Consider the following 19,018-nt stretch of genomic DNA (forward strand, 5'->3'; position numbering starts at 1 on the left):
AGGTGGAGGCAGGAGACTTGCTTGAGCCCAGGAGTTGGAGGTTGCTGTGAGCTGTGATGCCACGGTACTCTACCCAGGGGGATAGCTTGAGGCTCCGTCTCAAAAAAAAAAAAAAAATGTTCTCCCTTAAATCCTCTTATCTCCAAAGAGATCCCCCTGAAAGGGGAAGAAACGGTCTGCGCATTGCCTGAGGCCACATACACCCCACATATTAGGTAGAAACAGCCGTGAAGGCTTCTCCACCTTGACCCTGGCCCACGTCTGTGAACTTTAGCGAAACAGTAGCATCTTCGTCTGTGTTCCAACCAGACTGAACTTGTCCCTAGGTCCTCAAACACATCGTGCTTTTCTCCTGCCTCTGAGCCTTTGTGTTTACTGTTCCCTCTGCCTCCAGGATCTCCTGGCCTCACACCTCGCTGCCCCGTTTGCCTCGCTGGTTCCTGCTTGTCCTTCATGCTCCCTGCTTGGCCTTGCCTCCTCCAGGAAGCCTTCCCTGATCTCTACCCAGACACCTCCAAAACCCCTGCTTTGAAGCTGTTTTCATTGGCCCACTTCCCCCTGAACTGTGAGCGCAGAGGGCAGCAAGCTATTCTGCCCTGTTCAGGGAGTATCCCCAGCCCGGTGCATGGTGCTGGGGGCACAGCAGGTGCTCAGGAGACATCTGTGGCCTGGATGTTCCATCTGGTACTGAGAGACCACAGAGGAAGGTGCCCAGATACCACAAGGTGGGCTTGCTTACTAGTGAGTCCTTCGAACAGCATGGCGTCCCCATGGCCCTCCTTCTGCAGCTCCTGGAACAGTTTGTAGCAGGACCTGGGGCTGGCCAGGAGCAAGCGGAAGCCCTGGAGGCAGAAACACTGGGGTTAGAGGTCAGCTTTGCCCTGGGGCTCCCAAGCCAGGAGGGGCTCTGCTGAGGATGGGAGGACTGCGGACCTGGACCCAGGCTGGCTTCCTCCTCTGTCTGTCCCCCTACAACTCTCCCCAGCCTGGGAGAATCAGGATGTAAGGCAAACTCCCGCCCCAGGCAGAAGGCAAAGTTGTACTTGGGACCCAGAAAGGAGCCGTGGCTTCCTTCAGGCAGCCCCCAGACTGTACCTTCCTGTCGGGTGCGGGAACAAAGCTCAGGAACTCGTCCACGTGGCCCACATCCAGCCAGTCGGAATAGAGTTTCACTGGGGCCTGCACGCGCTGGGCATTGAGGAAGTCCTGCAGGGCCTGGTGCATCTCCCGGCTGTCATCTCTGCCAAGGCAGGGTGCACGGGGTGTCACTGGGCGGAGAGGGCAACTGGGAGGTCTCTGGGGGTCTGAGGGCTAGGCAAAGGCATCAGGACTCGTCAGTTGGGGAAGGGACTCACTAATACCCTTGTCATATCCCCTTACATTTCAGAAATTCAGGAAGTGCCATTCTAGTTTTAATGGGGAGAAACTGAGGCATTCAGTCACTAGAATGAGGCATTCAGGCCCTCAGGGCCTGTTGAATTAGACTAGATGCTAGTGCTATGGGTAAACATGGGTTCGGAGCCGGTTAGACTGTGTTGGTGATCTCTTATTAGCCGTGTGGCTTTGAGGACATTCCTTCACCTGTCTGAGCCTTGGTGTTTTCCTACAAGGTCCTTTGTGATCTAGCCCCTTGCCGTCTCTCTTGCTCTAACTGTTCCAGCTGCCCTGGCCTTCTTAAACACACAAGTTCATTCCTGCCTCAGGGCCTTTGCACCTGCTCTTTCAGCTGCCAGATTTCCATGTGCCCATGCCCTTCTTGTCATTAGGCCTCAGCTCAAAAGCCCCTTCCCCAGAGCAGCCCTCTGGGATCACCCTACCAGTTCCTATTCCTCGTCTGCTCTCTCTTTTTAGTTTTAACTAAACTAAATCATTTAACATTATTTTATTTGTTTATAATTTTATCGTCTGTCTCCACCTCTAGAATAGAGATAGGACTTGCCTTTCATGTTCACAGTGGCATTTCTGGTTCTCAGCACATAGTAGAGGCTTAATGAATATTCATGAGGGTAATTGGCAGAGCTGGGTTTTGAACTTGGGTCCACTGGCTGCAAATCCCACATCCTTTGCCCTACACTTTGATTCCTCCCACGCTCTCTGAAGTTTGTTGAGAGCCAATTGGGGGCTTCTGCTCTGGCCTCTGCTTTTCCACGACATCCCTGGGTCCTGGCCACCCCTTCCTGCCCCAACCTGCCTTACCTAGGGTAGCTGCTGTTCCCAATGAGTATCCTGCCCAGCGGGTACTCTTTCTCCCCAACTGTGACTGGGGGGCTCACTTCCAGATTCCCAAAAGAGTCGAGCCCTGTGATCTCCCCTGTTTGGGGCCCTCGAGTCACGTAGCCAAAGTCCGGACCCTGGGATGGGAGAAATGTATACTAAGAGTTATAGGAATTAGTCCCTAGGCATAGAGATAGGGGGGTCCAGGGTTAAAGGTGAAGGAATTCAGTAACTGTCAGCAGCTGGTACCTCGCAGGTATGGTTATTATTTGTGGGGTGTTGAATTGATTCTATGGGCAAGTAAAGGGACTGACATTTGTTGTGTCTCCAACTCATGCCAGCTGCCTGGTAAACCTTAACTTAGACATAATAACAAAGCCATAAAATATCATTTTTATCCTCGTTTTGTAGATGAGGAAACTAGGCTCAGAATAGTGACATGGCTTCCTCGGTCAGGTTCATGGCCAGTCTGCAGAAGGACTAGGGTTTGGGCTGTCTCTACAGCCTGCATCCTGATCTTAGGCCAGAATGAACTTCATGGACAGGCTGCGACGTCCCCACTTGGCTCTTCATCAGAGGAGTGGGTGACACATCTCTCTGCCCCGGTGTGAGGTTCCATAGCTGCTACAATAAATTGCCACCAACTTAGTGGCATAGCTGTTCTCTTAACATTCTGGAGGCCAGCATCGGCAGGTGTTTTTTTTTTTTTTGCCAGGGCCATGTTTGAACCCACCACCTCTGGCATATGGGGCCAGCATCCTACTCCTTAGAGCCACAGGCACCGCCCTGGAGGCCAGCATCTTCTGAAGTCAGCTTCTGGAGTCAAGGCACAGTGGGGCTGGTTCCTGTAGGGGGCGCTGAAGAACAGTCCGTCTCCTTGCCTTTCTCAGCTTCTAGCAGCCACTGGCTGGTGGCCTCTTCCTCCATCTTCAAAGAACATTTCTCCAATCCCTGCTTCCGCTGTCACACCCCTACTCTCCACTGACTCACCTCCCCCTCTGTGAAGGAGGGTTATGATGTTATGAGAATCCACCTAGGTAACCCAGCATAATTGCCACCTACATCACATTTGCGAAGTCCCTTTGGTCATATATGGAAACACTGAGTTCTGGGGATTAGGATGTGGTGGGGCCATTACGCCCGGCCCCCCAGGAGAATCTGCACCTCTAGATCTGGCCTACACATGGGTGGTCCTGCTGGGACTTGGAAGGGGCCGCAGGCTCCCTGAGAAAAGCTTCTAAATTGCGTCCCAGCGCGAGTTTCTAGGAAGGTGGCTGGTCTGTGATTCCATGAATTTTAAAACCACATTTCCAATTCCTTGCCATCCCTTTCTCTCTACAACCCATGCTGACCTGCCTTCCGCCCACTGCCTGTCTAACTTTTCTTGTTCAGGTTGTCCTGACCATGCAGCTGAGGCTGGTGGGCAACGCCTGGCCTCATCTTCCCCCAGCAGCCTCTGAATCAGCCAGGCACGCCCATGTTTTCTGCACTTGGTGCTCTTGCTTCACCTCCTACCTCCCTTGTCCCTTTGGGTCTCTGGGGGCTCAGGAAATTCCACCCGAGATCTGACAGCACTGACATTTCTATCTCCCGTCTTCCCTTTTCTCCCATACATTAGACACATACCCATGTGCGCCCTATTTCCTGATTAGATGCTGACTGAATATCTTCCACTTGCCCCAAACAGAACCACAGTTCCTCACTTCCTGCTCCCATCAGCCCATCTCTCCTCCCACAGTCCCACCTTCTCTGGGATGGCACCTGCCACTCACAGAGTTCACAGCCTTGACATCACCTGTGGCTTGTCTCTCTCTCTCTCTCTCACAGTGGTCAGGAAATCCTGCTGGCCTTGCCCTCCAGACGCATCCAGAATTTGACTGCTTCTTGCCTCCTCCCTGCACATCCTGTCTGAGCCCTCAGCATCCCTCACTGAGTCACCCTCCTACTCCTGTCTTTGCTCTGCTATCTGTCCTTGACACGCAGCCAGAGCTTGGTCCCTTTTATAACATAAATCAGATTTTAAATGAGTGGCCTTACAGTGGACAAGAAGCCCACACAATCTGTCCTCCAATTCCATCCCGTCCCCTGCCACCACCTCTCTGATCACCTCTCCTACCCCTCCTGCTGGTGTGTTCTGCTCCAGCCCTTCCAGCCCCCTTGCTGCTCTCTGAACACCTGCCTCAGGGCCTTTGCACCGGCTGTTCCCTCTGCCTAAAAGCCTCTTCCCCCAACATCCACATGGCCCCTCCCTCACCTCCTTCACATTTTTGCTCTCATGTCAGCTTCCCACTGAGGCCTACCCTGACTGTTCTGTTTAAGATTCCAGTTTAGGGCAGTGCCTGTGGCTCAAAGGAGTAGGGCACTGGCCCCATATGCTGGAGGTGGTGGGTTCAAACCCAGTCCTGGCCAAAAACTGCAACAAAAAAAGATTCCGTTTAATCCTCCCTGCCCTCCCCATCACCACTCTGGCATTTGTGAGCCCCTAGATCCTCCTCTCTTCTGTTTACCCCTGTAACTCCTGACACTACCTTCCAACATATAACTATTTTGTTATATTTTTTGTTTACTGTCTCTCTGGGCCAGAATGTCACCTCCATGAGATCAGGGACCTTGTCATTGCTCACTGATCTGTGTCAAGCACCTAGAACAGGGCTCGCCTGGCACAGAGCATACATTCGAAGAACGTTTGATGAATGAATGATAAATTCATACACATCACTGCTCTGGCTGTCACCATGACAGGGAGCCAGTTATAGACTTTGAGTTTGGATTTCTGCAGGCAAATGAATGAGTGTCTGTTGTTTGCAGAAGTGGCTCACCAAGATGGTTAAGTACAGGGATGTTCACAGATGCTAGGGGACACAGATTCAAGGCACGAAGCTGGAAAGGTGTTGCAGGCAGGCAATGAAAAGTAAGTGTATAGGTCCATGACTTATAACAAAATACTCTGGAAGGAACCATCAGTGTGGTGTGGTCGGGAAGGCTGGGGCCAGGGCGAGGTCTCTCTGAGGACGGCGTGGATGCTGACAGCTGAAGGTTGAGGGAAGAGCATGCCAGGCAGAGGGAAGGGTATGTGCAAAGGCTATGAGGTTAGGAAAATCGGGGCAAATTTGAAGAATAGGAAGTTGCCCAGTGGGTATGGGACTGAGTAAGGGACAGGGAGAGAGTGGCCCACAGTGATGCTGGGGAAGCAGGTGGTGACGAGTTTGACTTTCACTCTAATTCTTTCCATTCTGAGCAATTTGAGACAGAATAAGCAGATGTGTTTAGCCTTGTACACTGCGGCCTGCTCCCACCTGAGGTTGAAGACGCCTGAGATGTCTATCTGTCCAACAGGACTTGTGACATCAGAGAATCTCGCCTTTATCATACTTGGAGGATCAAAGTCAGGGACACAGCCTTAAACAATGTAAGACTGAAGCTGGAGAGAAGAGGCAGTCATAACAGCAGCTGGCTGATTTACCCAGCAGAATTTCTGCCTCTCAACTGCTCAGCGTGGGGCTCGGCTGGGAGCAAATGGGACAAGTTGTTGCATTAAACCGAAGTGTCATTCTAAGGCTTCTTATGCAGCCAAGGCCACTTCCCTTCCCTTGGGACACAAATGCTCATGGGAAACCCATCACCCTAGGAAATCTTTTTTTTTTTTTTTTTTGAGACAGAGTCTCACTATGTTGCCCTTGGTAGAGTGCCGTGGTATCACAGCTCATAGCAACCTCAAACTCTTGGGCTTCAGAGATTCTCTTGCCTTAGCCTCCCAAGTAGCTGGGACTACAGGCACCCACCACAATGCCTGGCCATTTTTTGTTGCAGTTGTCATTGTTGTTTAGCTGGCCCAGGCTGGGTTCGAACACTGCCATAACCACTGTGCTATGGACGCTGAGCCACCCTAGGAAATCTTGTACCCCATATTTCTTCCTTCTTTTCTCCTGGGCACCTTGAGTCCAGGGGTTGCCAGAGGCCAGATTGCAGGCCTGGGGTCTTCCTGGGAAAGCAGGTAGGCAGGTAGGGGAGAGCGGGGTCACCGAGCCAGACTGGCCTGGTTTGAATATCAACTTCACTTGGAGCTTCCGTTTCTTCATTTGTAAAATGAGCCTATTGATAGCATCTCCATAAAAGGTTATCAAATTAAGTGAGTCAGTGCTGTAAGGTTATCAAATTAAATGAGTCAGTGCACGTAAAGAACTTAGCACTGACTGTCACAGAATGCAGACTCCATAAATGTCACTATTATTATTATTATTATTATTCTGTGCTGAGTTTGCATCAACCTGCCAGGCTAGTCATACACGACTCACCAATATGTCACTTTCCACCCCCACATGGAGAGACTTTGGCTGATAAAGTCACACCCAGGAAATGACCACTGGCCCTGAAACGCTGCACGTTGCACATCCCAGATGGACCCCCTGAGGGCCAAACCCTACCCAAAAGACAGAGTCTCCAGCTGGGCATTGGGAAAGGTCCCAGGCCTTGCCCCACTCCCACCTTGCAGCAAGAGCATTTTCAGTAGCACAAGGATGCCCAGGCCTGACCTCCCCAGCAAGGTGATCTTGAGGACAAGCTGATCTCATGGGTGACAAGGACTTTGGGAAATCAAGAGCCAGATCGTATCTCAGTAATAACAAAAATAACAAGCCCCGCCTGCATGATCCCTCTTTAGCAGGTATTCCCTGGCTACCGGGGGTAGGGGAGGAGACAGGCTCACAGGAAAGAGTCCTCAAGGCCTAGGGATTTCAGCATCCCTGCCCCCTCCCCACCCCTGAGAGGTACCATCACACGTTTGACGGGAAACTCCTTCAGGCCTCTGTTCCTCGGGGAGTCAAAGACCACAGGCAGGGTTTTGTGTGGGGCTTGGATGTAGCCGATCTCCATTTCATCCTGGGCAGGGCAAGGGGAGAGGGGACTGTTATACCACCTGGGTGTTGGCCCCCAGTGCCAGGATGGGGGGCATGGGGCCAGCCTCGTGCTCTCAGCCTTGCAGTCAAGGGCACGTTTCTATGAGATATCTGACGCCAGAGAAGGGCTCAGAGAAGGCAGAGTTCCTTGTCTTGTGTTTGCTCTGAACATGGCAGGCTATGAGGCTGCCCTTCCCTCCCCTCCTGGTGGTGCTGGGGACCCCCCAATGGGCGCAACTTAGACCCCATCCTCAAGAACACTGTTTCTCAAGAGGCAGTGAGCACCCAGTGTTAGGAAGTGGTGAGGAGACACAGAGGAGGGGGTCCCGATGAGGCTGGGATAGTCCAGAGGGGACCTCTTGGTGGGAGAGCCACTAAGCTGAGGCCTGGAAGTGAGTGAAGGTGACCCCCTCTGCCTTCTTCCCCAAAGAGGGCAGGTAAGGCCTGGCCTAAGTCATGGGGTGAAGGTGAGGGCTGCAGGGAGCTTTCAGAAATGAATCTGGTGCAAATCCCCCCTCCAGGGCCTTATATTCTATCAGGCAGATGTGACGCTGGACATAGGGACCATGACAAATCACTACGAGTAGGCTGAACTAGAGGGAATTCCCATGCTTACAGGTCAGCGATGTCATAGTTCAACCTGGTACCAAAAAGATGGGGTGACGAGAAAGGAAGAGAGAATGTTATGGGGGGGGCAGCGTGGACACAAGAGGGATAATTCCCATGGGGAGGGTTGGGGAAATTTGGGGGCCTTCAAGCTGGGATTTGCCAGGTAAGACTTAGAGGTGGGAGAGGGAATAGGGAGGCTAGTCCAGGAGAAGCCACAGCAGGGGTCAAGGTGTGGGAGCACCGAGCAGGGTGGGAGTGGCAAGAAGGTGCAGCTTCAGCCCAGCACCTGCCCACTGGCGCTGCCACACCGTGCCAGGCACTGAGGTGCTGAGCTGCATAGACCTCCCCAGTCTCTGTTTTGGGGCACTCATGATGTGATGCAGTGCTGGCCCAGAGGCAGAGAATGGCAGTAGAGTGTCACTGGCTTGGTGGCCAGGTCAGGAGGGCCCTGGACATAGGCTGAGCAGGAGCAGATGGCAGCCATGCAGAGTGCCAGAGCAGAGGTGTGGCCTGCTCTGGTGGCCAAGCCCAGGAAGGCCAGCGTGGCAGACAGACCACTGCAGGGACTGGTTGAGCAACAGCCTTCTGAGGTTTGGGTCATGTCCCAAGACCACATGACAATCTTTGAGCAGGAAGGGGGCCTCTGTGTTGGTGACCACAGTGGGCCCACAGTAAATGTTGATGAATCACTGGGCTCAGCTCCCTTTTGCAAGGACCCTCAGAAGTTCCCACCTCCCTGTCCATCCAAGAAAGTGTGGCCAGCGAGGCACTAGGCTGAGCCCCAGGAGCCTGGGTTCCCACTCACTCTGCCCACTCTGAGGGCCACCTACCTGCATCCACTGGTCATCCTGGTTCTCCTCCTCTGGGCAGATGGTCAGCTTGCACTTGGCTTTCTTGGCCAGCGTAATCACTGACTTCAGGAAGTCCTCATTGTTCAAAATCCTAGAAAGATTTTGGAGCTTAGGTCTAGAAGGATGGGAAGGGACACAGGAAACACCTGTGGCCTGGACAGAGACTCCTGGCTGGTTTTATTTCTTTGAATCCTTGTAACAATCCATGAGGTGAGGACTGGCAGGTACCCCTTCCACCAAGGAGAAGACAGAGTAGGGAGGTCATTGGCCAAGGTCATGCTACCAGAGGTCCCCAGAATGCAGCATGGATGCCTGGACCTCCCTAAAACACAGATTGGCCCCCTGCCCAGGGACAAGACCCAGCTGCTCAGAGGTTGCCTGTCGGAAGATGCGTTTTAAACACGTTCCAGGAGTTTCTGGTGTACAAAGTCCACAGCCCCACTCCAAGGAACCCTGCAAGGCTGGGCAGGGGCTGATGGGCCTTGACTTCCTGTTCTAGCGACCTCTATAGGTCCCTGGGAGCCACAGTAGGCCTCAGCCTGCATCAGGGCTGGGGAGAGACAGTGACAATGACAACAACAAATTTCTCCTGTCTTTTTGTGGCCCAGTATAAGCAGCAAGCTCTTAGTGAGTCAGGGAAGAGGTGGTGACTTTCCCATTCTCACAGTGAGTGCCGTGGAAGGGACTTGGGCTCCTCCTAAGGCATCTATGCCCCACACCAGCACTCCAGGCCCCTCACCTACACACGAACACCTCCTGTGGGGCCTGGGTGTTGGGCGTCATGATCCAGGGGGCCACGCGGAAGGCCACGCTGTCCTGGAACACCAAGGTCTCGGGGGATTCCTGCAGGGTATGGTGGAGGGGTGGTCACCACCACTTCCTGGCAGTGATTTGGAGCCCCCTGACCCAGCTCAGCTCTCTTTCCCCACCCCCACCCCAGCCAGGCCTCTTTCTGGAAGCCCAGGCCCCCCTGCTCTAGGCTGCCCTCTTGGCCTACTAGGTTGGACGTGTCCAGCAGGGAGACGGTGAGGGAGATGAGCCCTGGGAAGTCGGCATCTGGGAAAGCAAGGCCCTCCACGTAGAAGTTTGTGTCGCGCTGGCCGCCTTTAAGCTGCAGGGGGTGAGAGGACTTCCTGGGTCCCAGGACCATCTTGTACCTGGAGGGCGGCTTGCCTGCTATGAGAGAGGCAGAAAGGCTCGGGTCTCCGTGTCCCCACAGCTGAAGACTTTTCTTTTCAGTGCTGGGATACCTTTCCCAAGGTCACCATGTGTCACCATCTGAGGGCACATTGCAGCCCAATCTGGCCTCAGCCCCCCTCCTTAAGAAAAAGGGACCAAAGCACCACCTGGGACATTGCTCCCTGGCTGGAGGCCTGGGAAGGGCGTGATGGGGTGCCGACCTATTCCCAGCTTTGCAGGGAGTCCAAGAGCCACCATTCATTACTTAATTCCCAAGCATTTGCTCCAGCCAGATGTCCTGTGACACGGAGGGCAGGGGTGGGAGGTTTGTCTGTCCTCCCACCCCCACCACCATGTTGTGCACAGGCTTATGGGTGAGTTGGGAGGAGCAAAGACCATCAAACTAACACGGTGAAAAGTGCTGTCATAGAAGAAAGACTGGAGAGCTTCCTAGAGGAGGTGATGCCTGGGTGCAGGCAAGAAGTTGGTCAGTCACCAACTTCCAACTTTAAGAATGGAAGTGAGTCCGATAGAGTCAGGCTTCTGCAAAAGGGCCTCCCATGGCCTCCCCCATCTCCCTCTGTCTAGAAGCCAAGGTCAAGACATGTAAACCTGATCAGCCCCCTCTGCTCTGCCCTTCCTTCTCCACCCTTATCTACCAGTTCAACCCTTGCACGCTCCACTCCAGTCACATTGGCCTGACCCATAGGCACAATCCCACCCCAGGGCCTTTGCACTTGCTGTTCCCACTGCCTGGTAATGCCCCTCCACTGGGTGTCTGCATGGCTTTTGCTGTACCTCCTTCTGGTCAAATGACACCTTTTGGGGGCACCTTCCTGGGCCACCCCTCACCTCCACGCCTCATTCCACATTCCCTTCTCTGCTATATTCTTCTATGAGTTATTTCCCACAGGTGACACAAGGGGTGTTTTACTGAATTATTTTACCTATCTATTCTTCTAAGCACTGAGATGAGGTGGGGACTTGGTTACATTTTGACTCTGTCCTCTGCCTATAGCAGAGCCTGGCACTCAGGAGCAGGTCCTCAGGGCTACTGAAAAGTTACAGACGTCTCTGACCAGCAGGACATCGCAGAACAAATGGTCACATGACACATGCTGTCAGCTGGATTCAAAAGTCTCTGTAGCGCTTCCTGAGGGAACAGGTGGAGGTTCCTGGAGGGCAGTGCCCCCCAGGAGGGTGCTCAGGCTCTGTGCCCCTTCCCGCATGCCTGGCCCTGTCCATCTCCTTCTCTGTGCCCTTTGTAATATCCAGCAAACAATTGCACTGCAGGGGGAGAAGGAAGGAGGAGATATTTACAATCAGGGAACCTCCTTCTCCTAGGACTGACTCTGCGCGGGTGTGGGAGCCGCTGGATTCTGCGGTGCCCTGTAAATTGCTCTAGACTGACCAAGAGCTGCTGGGTTTGCGGATGGTGGTTCCAAGGTGGAGAGACAGCCTGTTTGGAAGGATGTCACCCTGATCCGAGAAGAATAGATATGAAGCAATGGGGAAAACTGCTCACGAGCCAATGTTAAGTGAGGAGAAGCAAACTATAAAAACACATGCCTAACCCCTCAAAGAAAAATGAAATGTAAAATTACCATAGGATCCAGCAATTCTTCCAAAAGAATTGAAAGCAGAAACTTCAGCAGCAGATATTTGCACACCCCTGTTCATCGCGGCATTAGTCACAAGAGCTCAAAGGTGGGCGCTGTGCGAGTGTTCATTCAATAGCTAGTCAAAATGTGATTATATGACAGAACATTCAGCCTTAAAAAGGAAGGCGATTCTGGTACATGCTACCACATGGACGAACCTTCAAGACATAGTGTGAATTACCTAAGCCACTCCTAAGAGGACAAATGCTGTAGGACTGCGCTTATGTGCGAGGTACCTCAAGTTGTCAAATTTATAGAGACAGAAGGCAGAATGGCTGCCAGGGGCTGGGGAAAGGGGAGGCGGGGAGTTAGTGTTTAGTGGGTACAAAATTTCAACTTTACAACATGAAAAAATATTTCTGGTGATGGTGGCACAACTGTGTGAGTGTACTAAATGTCACTGTACCGTACTCTGAAAAATACCTAACATGGGCCAGGCAAGGTGGCTCGCCCCTGAATCCCAGCACTGTGGGAGGCTAAGGCAGAAGATCACTTGAGGCAGGAGCTTGAGCCCAGCTCGGGCAACACAGCAAGACCTTGTCTCTACAAGAAATAAAACAATCAGCTGGGTGTGGTAATGCACACCTATAGTCTCAGCTACTTGGGAGGGTGAGGTTGCTGTAAGCTATGATCATGCCACTGTACTCTAGCCCAAGTGACAGAGTCACTTTTTTTTTTTTTTTTTTTTTTTTTTGAGACAGAGCCTCAAGCTGTCCCCCTGGGCAGAGTGCCGTGGCATTACAGCTCACAGCAACCTCCAACTCCTGGGCTCAAGCGAGTCTCCTGCCTCCGCCTCCCAAGTAGCTGGGACCACAGGCGCCCGCCACAACGCCCGGCTATTTTTTGGTTGCAGCCATCATCGTTGTTTGGCGGGTCCGGGCTGGGGATTCGAACCCGACACCTTAGGTGTACGTGGCTGGCGCCTTAGCCGGTTGAGCTATAGGCGCCGAGCCGACAGAGTCACTTTTGAGACCCTGTCTCAAAAGAAAAAAGTTAAAAATGGTGAATTTTAGTTTGTGTATATTTTATAATTAAACGTTAAAAAGATAAAAGGTCTTTGTAAACAAGAGATCGTGTATGTGTGCGTGTATCTGAGAGAGAAAGAGAGATAGAGAGAGAGTAACAGTAAGAGTCTTCAGAAGGAAGATTATTTCCCCCTCTGCACCCCCCAGCACCACACATGATTTGGTTTGAGTTTTGTCTAAGTAGTGAAGGAGATGTCATCTGTCTTGCCCACTGTTGTGTCCCCTGTTCTTGGAACCTGGCACACGGTAGGTACTCAGGAATTATTTGCCCTAGCGGAGTGTGACAGGGCTGTGCCCCAGAGACTGGGCAGGAGCAGAGAAACTATCAGAGGTGGGACAGATGAGGCTGAAGCCAACTCACCTGTGGCCTGAAACACCCTCACTTTGTCCATCACTGATTTGTCCACGTGCAGCACCATCTGGTGCTTGGTGAAGAAGTCCCCAGGGGTCTTTGTGCTCAGGGTCATCAAGGACATGTCCTGTAGGTCTGGGGTAAGAAGGACACAGCTGGTTGGTCACCCTTTAGCCACCTCCTATCTCTCCTCGGGTCTCCCCTTACCACATTGCCTGATTTTCTTTTCTTTATGCTATTTCTAGTATGTAAGTATCATATGTCCATAGTGACTGTTTGACACAGGGTCTCACTCTGTTGCCCAGGCTGGAGTATAGTGGTGTCATCATAGCTCACTGTAACCTTTAATGCCTGGGCTCAGGTGATCTTCCAGCCCCAGTCTCCCAAGTAGCTGGGAGTACAGGCATGCACCACTACACCTGCCTGATTTTTAAATTAGTGCAAGATGGGGTCTTGCTGTGTTGCCCAGACTGGTCTCAAACTTCCGGCCTCAAGCAATTCTCTCCCCTCAGTCTCCCAAAGTACCAGGATAATAGGCATGAGCCATCACACCCAGCCCATTTCCAGTATTTGAATGATGCTTTTCATTCTGGAATGAAAGCTAATTAAGATTTTGATCTTCTCCCTAGGAGGATGCGCTGGGGAGATAAGCTCAGCAAGGTGGGGCCTAGGTGGGTCACTTTGCTCATTGCAGGGTTCCTGCTTCTGGGACCTGGAAAGCTGAGCAGTGTGCTGAACGACTAGCACAGGACAGGTGCTCCATGACGATGTGTGCAGGGAACGAGTGACAGGTCTCTACGCTGGTCCTGAGCAGGAAGTGCCGTTTGTGACCCACCGTGAGGAACACCCCACAAAGGTGGAGGGAGGCCGAAGCGATAGTTTCTGATGGGCCAACCAGTGGTCAGGGGTTAAGGGCTCTGGGATGTACTTCATTTGAACCCTGCATCTGTGTGAGCGTGGGAACATGATGTCAGCTGTTGGTGTCTCTGTGCCTCAGAGGTAAGACAGGAGAAAGACCCATCATAGGGTTACTGTGAGGATAAGGCAAGGTGCTAAAAATTCAGTGCTTATTTCCATACTTGGTCCCCTGGAAGCCCCCACAAAGGGCAGCTGTTCTGGTTATTACTGGGTGCCAAGCTCTGTGCAGAGGTTGTCCCTTGGCATTGGGCGAGGCCAACCGCATGCAATTTGAAAATGAGTCAGTCTCCATATTGTTCTAGCAGCTCCCCAGGAAGGCCTGCCAGCCTTAGTCCCTTAGCGCTCTCTTCTAGTACAGGTAGGTCATATGTCCTTCCCCTGGGCTACCCTTCAGCTGACCAAATGTATGCCTGCAGGGACCCTGTACCTACCACTGTCCTTGTGCCCCTAAACCGTCTTAAGACGTCTGGAGTTCAAATGCTGAGCGTTACTTATTAGCTGTGTGACCTTGGGCAAATTGCTTAACTTCTCTGTGCCTTGGTGTCCCCATCTGTGAAGCTTCCAGTTGAAGGATAAAATGAGTTAAAATTTGGCGTAAGAGCAGGAGTTTGGCATGGGCAGCTGGCCATGGCATGCAAACCGAAGCCTGTTGGAGACCTCGGGATACTCAGCCTGGGTCTTAGCTCTTCTCTGACTGCTGTGTGACCTTGGGCAGGTCACTTGCCCTCTCAGGGCCTTTCTCTATTGCTTTACCTATAAAATGGACAGGCTAACAGGAGCGTACTTTCAGTCACTCCTGTTTCAGAGTTGTTACAAGGTTCAGGCCACAGGGACAAAAGGACTTTATAAAAAGACAAAGCCCAGTCTGCACGGTGGCTCATGCCTGTAATGCCAGGGAGGAAGACTGCTTGAGGTCAGGAGTTGGAGACCAGCCTGGGGAACACAGTGAGACCCTCGTCTCAACAAAAAATAAGAAAAATTAGCCAGATGTGGTGGTGTATGCCTATAGTCCCAGCTACTCAGGAAGCTCAGGTGGGATCACTTGAACCCAGGATTTTGAGGTTTCAGTGAGCTATCATTGTGCCACTGCATTCCATCCTAGGTGACAAATTGAGACTTAGGCTCTAAAAAAGAAAAAAGAAAAAACCCTATTCCCATTAGTTCTCAAAGGGTCTTTACCTTTGTTATTAAACACCTTATCATCCTCACAGTCCATGGTGGAAGATTTGGGGTTGTCTTTGTCACAGTTCACCAGCAGGATGGCACCTTGACCCCCAGGGCCCCAGGTCCAGGTTCTCTGTAGACATCACAGAAGGGGCACACTTAGGAGCCAGCGTGGATCCCTCCAACTCTTGGAAAGAGCGTGATCAACTTCCCCTACCATTTCTTTAACCTTGTGCAAATTTACACATCTCACTCCCACATCAAATAATTCTTTGGTCCCAAGAGTGGATTTTTGCCTTTCACTCCAAAATTCATAACCAAATTCACTCCAAAATTCGTAACCAAGTTCACTCCAAAATACAATTCATCCATTTTTTTTTTTTATAAAAGGAGCCAGGGTAGCAAAATTTATTTTAACAGCTTTTAAGAAATGTTGGATTAACAAATCAAATGGAGCTAAATAGGTATGTCAAGATTCTAATTTAAATAGTTATTATCCTGTGAACTCTTAATTACTCTCGCCAAAGTGTGGGTACTATTCTTAGCCAAGTACTATCTACTCAAATATTAAAGCAAATTAAATAGTCTCAGCCTATAGGAATCTAATAGTGATGACACCTCCTTTTACAGAAGAGCGTTTGCCCTTGGGGAATGACTGCATTTTGGGAGGGACGTGAGGGATAGGTTCTACTGCCGAAGCCGTAATTCTTCTCCCCACTTTGGACCCACTCCACAAGGGGTCTTAAACTTGGTAAGTTCACATCGGATACAGGACACAGACCGCCGTTTACTCCATCACCACCAGGGGGCGCTCTAGGAGAAGCCGGCGGAACCACTATTAACTAAAAGGCGGGTTTGGGGTGTTGGTCAAGGTCGAGCCTTACCTGGTCTTTCTCAGCTCTGGCAGGCTTCCCTTTGCCAGTGCGGCTGGTGTCTGCACACAGGGAGATTTCTGAAATCCCACCATGTAAGAGAAGGAGGTTGATGAGGATTCAGAGTGGGGGACACCCAGCCTGACCCCTGCACCGAGGGCGGGAGCCACTCTCTCCCTTTCCTTCAAAGAGACACAGGTTAACAACACCCTCACCCCTATGTCCGCCAAGAAATCTGGCTGCAATTTGGACAGCAGAGCTGGGGCTTCTGACCACACTGCTCTCCTTTCGTGACTGTGATGCCAGTCAGATCCTGTGTCTGGCCACCCCCAGGGATTTCAGATAGAATCTCTAGCCACCCTAGTGGGAGGATCACCCTGATGCCAGGCCCTGGTCCCTGCTCCAGCCCTCAGGGTGAGGGACACCTGGCTTATGCAGTACCACCCTGCTCTTCACTAAGTATGTTGTGAGAGCATCTGGGGGCAAATAGTGGCTTCAAACATTCCCTGCTCTGTCCAAATGGCCTGGCTGAGAAAGCATACATGTTTGTAAATCCTTCCTCCCTCATCAGCACATATGTAAGGTGGATCCGTGTGCCCCACAGCATGAAGAGTGAGGCTTGTCCCCTGTGAGATTGATCCAGATGAACATATTCAAGGCCATGCATTAGTGTAGGGCCAGGACAGCACCTGGACTTCCCTGCTCCACTAACCAGTTGTGTGACTTTGGGAAGTCTGTTTACTTCTGGTGCCTTGGTTCTCCCATCTGTAAAATGGGATTATAATATGTCAATTTCACTGATCGTTGTAAGGATTACATATAAAGTGTTAGCACAGTGCCCGGCAATAGAGTAAGTGTATAATATTATTGTTATTTAAATATGTACTAATCAAAAAATTCATTAGGGAAACCTGAAGATTTCACATGCTATTTATGTATTGAATACTTATTTAAATAATAATCTATGACTGTTCAAATGTGCTGAAGTTAAAAATGGATTTTATTTAAAGAAGAATATTAAATCAATATGAGTATAGAGAGATTATTAATATGGTAAAAATGGTGAAGATGAGATATAAATAATGAAATTTGGGGGAGGCTGTCCATGTTATTGTATCAGATAGTGTCATCATCTATTTTTGTTATAAATATTTGAAGAATCAAAAGGTATAGAGATTCATAAATTGAAAATCCATGTACCCACTTCCTAACTTGAGAAATGGAATATTAAGATGTAATTAAACTCCCTGCCGCTACCACCCTCCCATTGTATTTCCCTGTGGTTTACTGACTAGAAGTGGCATATTTATGAACTGCCAGATGTGCGGCTAGCTACAGACTGTCCTTTGCTCAGTCTAAATAAACTCCAGGTGTAATTTCTCCTGAAGAAACAGAACAACTTGCAGGGCGGGAGGGTGTGGAGGGAGAGGGTAGCACTCTGGGATCCTGGTCATCACTTACCCACTCCAGTGAGATAGAGCATAGCTTGGACTGGTGGGGTCTTGGGTCCATAGTATGAAATCCGAACCTACAAGACAGCCGCAGAGCAGTAATGACTTCTTTTAGTCATTCAACAAACACTGAGTGAACCTTCACTATATGTCAGTGCAGGGCAGGGCACTGGAGAGACCAAGGTGGGCAAGAACTGGTCCCAGCTTACAGGGAGCACCCCCAAATGATGGGAGTGGAAGAAGAGCAAAAAGCTCAAATGACTGATGCTCAGAAGAGGGGCCTGTCGGGTCCAGAAATGGAGGAACTCATTCTGCCTGGGGCAGGGTGGGGGTGACAGGGAGGGGGCCTTGAAGGGGTACACTGGAGGTAGATCTTGGACAGGGAGTAGGGGCTCAGCAGCTGGAGACAGGGTGGAAGGGGCAAGAGAGGGAGAGCACTGGTTATAAGCCACAGAAAGGGCCCAGGAAGAGGCCTGAGGAAGCAGATGTTTAGGGGTCCTCTAGCGGTCTGGGGAGTAGGAGCTTAGGACACGAGGTCATCTTTTCAGGGCAGATGCTGTTGAGACGACAAAACACCAGCTCCCTTTGCTCAAGGTTCAAAATCCAGGGGGAGCATGTGAATTTGACCCAGGTCAGCTAGAGGATGGTAGGACATCTGGATTGACAGAAGGCTGCAGGGAGTTCCCCAAAGTAAAACCAAAGAGCTATCTCCAGAGGAAGAGCAGCTGCTAAGGGGACACATGGAGGTGTTTGGACCTGTCCTGTAAACCTGCAGTCTCCAACGCCCAGGCCGCCACTGATGCTGACCTGTTAGGAACTGGGCCACACTATGCAGAAGCGAGTGGAGCTGTGTCTGTATTTACCGCTGCTCCCCATCACTCGCATCACGGCCTGAGCTCCACCTCCTGTCAGATCAGTGGTGCCATTAGTTCTCATAGGAGTGGGAACTCTACTGTAAACTGGACATGTGAGGGACCTGGTTGTGTGCTCTTTATGAGAATCCAAAGCCTGATGACCTGAGGTGGAGATATAACACACTTGCATCATCCCCAAACCAAAAATCCCCTATTCCCATGAAACTGGTCCCTGTGCCGAAAAGATTGGGGACCACTGTCGTAGACAGGATCCAAGCGAAATGCCTCAGCTGTCATTGCTCTGTCTGGACCATGGCATCAGCCTGTGTCTGGTCTCCCTGCCTGCGGCCAACTCCCTGGTTCCAGTCTGGTCACTACACTGCAGATATGGGATAGTGGGATCTTCTGCAAATATGAATGTGGCTGAAAACTGTCTGTGGCCCTCAGAAAACGAGGTCCTGATACCAAACCCTCTCTACTGCCCCCCCATCTTCTTCACCTTGCAGTCCACCTCCCTTTCTTGCTGTGTACAGAGCTTCCTCAGTTTCCCCACCATGTGCCCCTGTTTTTCTCATCTAGTGTGTGCACACAGACCACTGCTTCTACATAGCACGTCCTCCTCTTCCTCTTTCTTAGGTGGGTCATTTGCACCAGCCTTCAGCTCGCTACTTCTTCCAGCAAGTTTTCCCTGACTGCCTCCTCCACAACCTGCCTGGATACTCAATGCTCTACCCAGGACTGCGCCTGCTTGGTCTGTTCAGCTGAGAACAAGTGGCCATTGATCCCAGATATCTGCAGGGACTCCAGAGGGTCCTACTGAGCCTCTACTGTCAAAGGGGTTATAGTAGATGAGATGGTGGTCCTCAAAAAGATATGTCCACATCCTAATCTCTGGAACCTGTGAACGTGACCTTATTTGGAACAAAATTCTCTTTGTAGATATACATTAAGGATCTTTTTTTTTTTTTTTTTT

The 19,018-nt window shown here is 51.1% G+C and overlaps 1 protein-coding gene across 1 annotated transcript in view; it reads right to left on the reverse strand.

Moving 5' to 3' along the window:
* The window catches only part of PADI4 (peptidyl arginine deiminase 4), a 35,313-nt gene that overhangs the window by 3,405 nt on the left and 12,890 nt on the right, over positions 1–19,018 (reverse strand). Inside the window, exons 3-13 of the mRNA XM_003783859.2 lie at positions 17,202–17,268; positions 15,753–15,820; positions 14,884–15,001; positions 12,796–12,921; positions 9,567–9,745; positions 9,309–9,412; positions 8,549–8,660; positions 6,985–7,092; positions 2,197–2,351; positions 1,096–1,240; positions 740–842 (exon numbers count right to left, since the gene is read on the reverse strand). Coding sequence (XP_003783907.1) covers positions 740–842; positions 1,096–1,240; positions 2,197–2,351; positions 6,985–7,092; positions 8,549–8,660; positions 9,309–9,412; positions 9,567–9,745; positions 12,796–12,921; positions 14,884–15,001; positions 15,753–15,820; positions 17,202–17,268 — 1,285 coding nt within the window. The remainder of the gene's footprint in view (positions 1–739; positions 843–1,095; positions 1,241–2,196; positions 2,352–6,984; positions 7,093–8,548; positions 8,661–9,308; positions 9,413–9,566; positions 9,746–12,795; positions 12,922–14,883; positions 15,002–15,752; positions 15,821–17,201; positions 17,269–19,018) is intronic.

The sequence above is a fragment of the Otolemur garnettii genome, unplaced genomic scaffold, assembly GCF_000181295.1.
Source record: "Otolemur garnettii isolate 467f Iridium unplaced genomic scaffold, OtoGar3 scaffold00009, whole genome shotgun sequence".
Lineage (NCBI taxonomy): Eukaryota > Metazoa > Chordata > Mammalia > Primates > Galagidae > Otolemur > Otolemur garnettii.